The sequence below is a fragment of the Tachypleus tridentatus genome, chromosome 13 (genome assembly GCF_004210375.1).
Source record: "Tachypleus tridentatus isolate NWPU-2018 chromosome 13, ASM421037v1, whole genome shotgun sequence".
NCBI classification, from domain to species: domain Eukaryota; kingdom Metazoa; phylum Arthropoda; class Merostomata; order Xiphosura; family Limulidae; genus Tachypleus; species Tachypleus tridentatus.
This window is the reverse complement of record NC_134837.1, coordinates 66,918,466-66,925,470: the sequence shown is the minus strand read 5'-3', so window position 1 is coordinate 66,925,470 and position 7,005 is coordinate 66,918,466. Positions and strand designations below refer to the sequence as shown.

General features: G+C 32.6%; 1 protein-coding gene across 1 annotated transcript in view; it reads left to right on the top strand.

Annotated features, from left to right (window-relative positions):
* Positions 1–5,612: 5,612 nt before the first annotated feature.
* Positions 5,613–7,005, top strand: part of LOC143237633 (guanylate cyclase 32E-like) — a 129,713-nt gene continuing 128,320 nt past the window's right edge. The window contains exon 1 of the mRNA XM_076477099.1: positions 5,613–6,583. Coding sequence (XP_076333214.1) covers positions 6,182–6,583 — 402 coding nt within the window. The 5' untranslated portion in view covers positions 5,613–6,181. The remainder of the gene's footprint in view (positions 6,584–7,005) is intronic.

Genomic DNA, 7,005 nt, shown 5'->3' with positions numbered 1-7,005 from the left:
TCATTAATCACGTTATTGTCTTTATTCTTTAAAACATTCATAATCACATACTTGTCTTTATTCTTTAAAACATTCATTAATCACATACTTGTCTTTATTCTTTAAAACATTCATTAATGACATACTTGTCTTTATTCTTTAAAACATTCATTAATGACATACTTGTCCTTGTTCTTTAAAACATTCATTAATGACATACTTGTCCTTGTTCTTTAAAACATTCATTAATCACATACTTGTCTTTATTCTTTAAAACATTCATTAATGACATACTTGTCTTTATTCTTTAAAACATTCATTAATGACATACTTGTCTTTATTCTTTAAAACATTCATTAATCACATTATTGTCTTTATTCTTTAAAACATTCATTAATGACATACTTGTCTTTATTCTTTAAAACATTCATTAACCCACATTCTTCTCTTTATTCTTTAAAACATTCATTAATCACATTATTGACTTTATTCTTTAAAACATTCATTAATCACATTATTAACGTTATTCTTTAAAACATTCATTAATGACATACTTGTCTTTATTCTTTAAAACATTCATTAATCACATACTTGTCTTTATTCTTTAAAACATTCATTAATGACATACTTGTTCTTTAAAACATTCATTAATGACATACTTGTTTTGTTCTTTAAAACATTCATTAATGACATACTTGTCTTTGTTCTTTAAAACATTCATTAATGACATACTTGTCCTTGTTCTTTAAAACATTCATTAATCACATACTTGTCTTTATTCTTTAAAACATTCATTAACCCACATTCTTCTCTTTATTCTTTAAAACATTCATTAATCACATTATTGTCTTTATTCTTTAAAACATTCATTAATGACATACTTGTCTTTATTCTTTAAAACATTCATTAATGACATACTTGTCACTGTTCTTTAAAACATTCATTAATGACATACTTGTCTTTATTCTTTAAAACATTCATTAATGACATACTTGTCCTTATTCGTTAAAACATTCATTAATCCACATTGCACATTATCTTTGTGTTGCTTTGAACGAAATTCAAAACAGACAAATAAACAATCCTTGATTTAAGTTCCAAAATATCCACAATCGCATTATTCTTACCTTAGTTTTCAAAATGTTTTGGACTTCACCTTTCTTGCTTTTTCTCTAAATATTTACGAATCTACATTTTGTGTCTTTATTTTACGAAATATATTAGATACCACATTCCTCATCCTTTGTTCTCCAAAATATTCAGAATTGCACATTACTTGTCCTTGTTTTAGAACTGCTAACCCTTACATGTTCAACTGGAGATACTTTCTTCGATTTATTTTTTTCTCTGTCTCAAAGGTTCTTCTAGCATAGCACCTTGTCGTTTATGTGGGATTACCTATGAATTCCGTTTTTATCCTGATACTTTTGGTTTCTCCACTTCATAATTATTTAAGGTTCTTCAAAGTGCACAAACATTAGTCTACAGTAATTGGTCTGTTTCCTCCCAAGTGTTTATCCAGTCTTCTATACGTTTACAAGGATGTTGGTTTGGTTTAGCCTTCGCTTTTCAAAAGTCCTTATAACGTAAATCTTCTAATAGAAAAAGCATATCGATGTTTGGGGTTCTTAAATTACGAATTGCTAACGTTTTGTTGTTTTATTCTAGAAACAAACATGTTGTAACAGTGTCAAGAGCTTATGGTTGTATAAATGACGTAATTAGTGTGTATGTGGACGTGAAAAACTTATATTAGACTTATTGCAACTTTTATAATTTTACCTTAAAATGTTTTCATACTAACGACATTAGCGTCACCTATCTCATTTTTGGACATCTCTGGAATAATGCATTTTATCAGATTTATGTAAACAAACGTTACGTACGCTTCTGATATTTTTTTTTCTCCAAATTCCTACATCTCATGAAGAAAGTGTTAAATTTGTTTGATTTTGAAAATGTGTAATAAGTTATTATAACTATTTTGTTCAAACTACTGTTTGTTTTGTTATTTCTTTTAAGAGCGTACAAGTAGAAAGATTATTTATTTACACTACACAGCCACTGTTTCCCTCAAGATATACTATATAATTTCAACTACTGGTCACATGCTGTAGTTTTGAGAGAACAAGAGAAAATTTGTATTATGTTGTCATATGTTCGGATGGAACATGTAATAAAGGTGAAATAGAACCCTTCCTCTATCTAGTCGTGGTCGAGAAGGTCACGTTTTCTTTGACCCACTCGAGAATCTATACAAACTCAGCTAAACCGAGACTTCTGTTTGACACTTTCTCATCGTTGTTTCTGAAACTCAACAGGCTGGCTATATATGGATAGCCCGGCATGGCCAGGTGAATAAGGCACTCAACACGGAGTCGCGGGTTTGAATTCCCGTCACACCAAACATGCTCGCCCTTTCAGCAGTGGGGGTATTATAATGTGACGGTTAATGCCACAATTAGTTGGTATAAGAATAGCCCAAGAGTTGGCGCTGGATGGTAATGACTAGCTGCCTTATCTCTAGTATTACGCTGATAAATTAGGGAGGGCTAGCACAGATAGCCCTCGTGTAGCTTTGAGCGAAATTCAAAAACAAACCTTATATATATAACTTTAATTTCATTTCAAAGGCAAACCAAATAAGAAAACTTGCGCCATTGATTTATTCTTATCTATTTATAGAACCCAAAAGTGTTTTTCCAGTACTTTATATTCCCTCCCTAAGAGTGGCTCAACGGTAAATCTGAATATTTATAACGCTAAAAACCCGGTTTAGATACCAATTCTGTAGTTTTGTGCTTGACAACAAACAAAGAGACTTTTCGTTTACAAAATTAACAGCGAGAAGATAAAACTATTCTGGTTTTATGAACTTCAAAATATGTTCTGTCTCTCTCTATATGGGCCCAGCGTGACCTACTCGTTGTCCTGCCAAGAAGAGGATCCAAAGATTCATGGTTTATGTTATTTCGTAGAAAACAAATCGGTGTCGGCACTTTGGAAACATAGATGCACGAAAAGAGTGACTGTCAAATTATGCTGTTCAGTCAAACAAAGGCATGCGTGTAGGCGGGGAAAGGAAGTATGAAAGGTGAGCCCCTAAATCGTACCCAATATGCCTAAAATATATATATAAAACTGTAAAAGGGTCCTCAGCTACAATCAAACTATGCAAACGTTTTCCGAGAGGCATGAGCTATACCATTCATTTCCTTTCTCCTAATTCTGCCATCCAAAAGCAGCATTCCGTTTATAGAATTCTGCCTAGCTTCTGAAGAACAGTCCATGACTGGCAGTGGATGCTCCTGCATAGCTAGCTATCTTCACTGTAGTTAGTCAGGTAAAGATTAGGGACTGATATACACATGCGCCTCTTCATAGTCTTCTTCAGAACTTCTACAAAAAACGTAGAAATATCAAATTTAACGACTTTAGCGATTAAAACCTAAATATGATTAAAACCTAAACTACATTGATTTAGTGTTTGTTTTATAAAGTGTATAAACATAAGGCAAATTTCAAGAGAACCATCGATCCTCATCAATCTAAAACTTAAGCGCAATGACGACAACGAGACTATCAAATCTCGTGAAATCTGACCAATCAGAGCCGAATGAGAAGAGTACAAGATATCGTATATTGTACAACACCGGAAAATAATAAATGCTTTTAGTTCAAAGCTCTACAATTCATACATTAACTGGACTAAAACTTAGAAATTTGTATTATTTGGAATAAAATTTAACTCAGTAATACCAAAAAATAAAAAGAATAAGAAGCACCAATCAGCATTTACTACAACAGCTCTCCTTTAGGGTCGCGTTACACCACATCAAAACACATTTAAGTACTTGATTTTTTACAAGACATTTATTATCAACATAAATTATGTTTCATTTTCGTGAAATAATTACATTTACTAACAATCTCCCTCTGGATAATTCAGATATAGAGAACTTGTTTTACCCAACTTCTTTTACAGTTTTTAAACTTCGTTCATCCTATTAAAACTAATAGTACCTACTATATAAAAAAGTAGGGTTTAGCTCTCTTTCATTATTTCCCTTTTACGTTAACAATTTTATTTATGTAGCAGTAATAGTACCAAATTTAACCTTTATCTACTTAGAATTGTAGGGATGACGTTTGAAAAATTGAGGTGATGCCAAATAAACTCAGTATATTATATTTTCTAAACCGTATTGTAAGAAAGCTATAGGAGGGCTATCTGCACTAGCCGTCCCTAATTTAGCAGTGTAAAACAAGTGGTAAGGCAATTAGTCATCACCACCCACCGACAGCTTTTGGGCTGCTTTTTTACCACCGACTAGTGAGATTGACCGTCACATTATAACGTCCCCACGGCTAAAAGAGCTATACATCTTTAGTGTGAAGGGGATTCAAACCCGTGACGCTCAGATTACGAGTTGAGCGCTCTAACCACTTCGCCAGTCATATTATGTCGTTACAGCACTAATGCAGTGCCCTAACTACAAATGTTTTATTTAAACAAGACCAGACTTCCGTTACTAGTTTTGTAGTTAAAGAACAACAGAGTTACATCAGTAGTGTTGTGTTTAAATAACAACAAAGTTACAGTTGTAGAGTTGTATTTAAACGAAAACAGTTTGTTTGGATTTAAGCACGAGGGTACACAATGGTTTATCTTTAATGTGCTCATACATGTGTCGATTTCCGGTTTCTTGCAGTGTCAGTCCTCAGACATATTTCCGTACCACTTGGGGGCGGAGGTAACTAAAACAGCCTTAAATTACTAGTGATGTATTTAAATAGCATCGGTGTTACATTATTACTGTTGAATTTAAACCATATCCAAATTACGTTACTAGTGTTGTGTTCAAACAATATGAAGGCCATATTAATAGTGTTGTATTCCAATTATGCTGTACACTAGTGACGTCATAATTTTTCAGTAGTTACTACTTCATCACGTACCAGTTTTTATTACCACACGTATCTAGATTGTTATAGTGGTTAGCTATTCGCCATACACATTTACATCATTAACATAGCTACCAGTTTCTTATGTTACTCCTGGTAAAAAATATGTCTATACAATTTCATCAACTCTCACTTGCAATATTTATTTTCCTTAACAATTCGTATAAAATATATTTTCTGTATGTTTTTTCTTATAGCAAAGCCACATCAAGCTATCTGCTAAGCCCACCGAGGGTAATCAAACCCCTAATTTTTAGATTTGTAAATCCGTAGACTTACCGTTGTACTAGCATGGGGCGTAAAGATTAAAGCTGGGAATTATCACATCAGAAGCGAGAAACATGCCCCTAGACCAACGAGTCTTTCTTAAAATAATTTTATATTTATTTCTCAGTATTGGATAAATAATTACTTAAATAGAAGTAATTGAATTAATTCAACTTGTTTAGTCATAAATCAGATTCTTGCTTGTATTTTCGGTTTTAAATTGCTGTTAATAAATCAACATATTTCATGTGTTCGTTTAGATGTTAAATATACTCCTTTTTAATAAAGGATTTGCGTTAATACAGGGTAAGTGACGATAATGTTAATTATTAAAACAAATTATTAGAGTATAAAGGGTTTGAGAAACTTATTTATTTTCTTGTTTTCTTTATCTCTCAGTGATCTTCCTGACTGTTCTCTTTTATATTACGTTGAAGATGAAGTATTTGATTCAGTATTCTCAGATTATCTTCAAGAGTTCTTCGATATCCTTTAATATGTTTTTATTTTGTAACTTGAGAAATCATGTTTATTAAACATCACACCCACACATATATACATGTTCATATAATTAAAGAAAAAACGTTGTTTCACAAAGTTGTTAAAGTTACGTTTTTGAGTTAGGGCTAAAACTCCTTGTTACTTCTTCCACTTAAGGTTAATATACCTAGCTACATTTTCAGGTTAGAGTTAAAACTTTTAATTTGGTGGTAAAGTTAAGGTATAATCTCCTAGTTATGTCTTCATGTAAAAACAACAATCCTAGTTACTTATTCAAATTATGGCTAAGACTCTTAGTTAGGTTTTCGAATTAGGACTTAGACACGTAGTTAAATCTTTAAGTTAATCAAAAACTCCCACCTACGACATCAAGTAAGGACAAAATGTCCTAATTATCTCTTCAACATAAACACAAAAATCATCAGAATTAGTAATAACAATGTCCACTATGAATTTATGAATCCTAAGAATGGATTTTTTATTTCGATGGTCTGTGGTGTGGACTAGTTTTGCCCTAGGAACGTTATGGCTTTTCATATCCCCAGCTCAGAGGGTAGCCGCAGTAGACAGTTTCGTTAAGCCTAATATCACTATCGGCTTTCTGAGCTCATTCACTGGATTCAGGACTGGGAAACTGATAGCTGGGGCCATTCCTCTGGCCATTGAAGATGTAAACCGAAATTCCGAACTCTTGCCGAACCACACTCTTCAGTTTGTCGTAGCCGATTCGGGAGAGCCGAACACTGCGGATGCCATTAGGGCAATGACGCTCATGCGCGAAAAGGGAGCTGTTGCTTTTATTGGTCCAGACGACAGCTGTGCAGCTGAAGCTATGGTAGCTGCAGCTTGGGACTTTCCAATGATTTCCTACGTAAGTTTAATTTGTCTATTTCCTATTACTCTTGTTTTCAAAATTGTTAACGACATACAATATACTTATAACTAATATATATACATATAATTTAAAAGCGACTCTTAGTTACTTAGTGTGAAGGTATAGCACTCTTTGTCAATAAATCCTAATATTTGCATACGTAAGATAAACCAGTATTTTCTCTAAAAAAAAAACAAAAGAAAAAGGTAATCACCTCACCAAATAATATTTCACCATTACTTTGAAAAACAGAACATACATCATGAAACAGATTTAACTGCTACGAGTTGTCAAACTCGTAATTTGTTGGTAACTAGTATACATTCCCCCCAAATTTATCAAAGTAAACTAGAATATTTTGTAAATATCTACCTTCACAAGTAAATTTACACTATAATAAAAAGATATTACCTAGTATT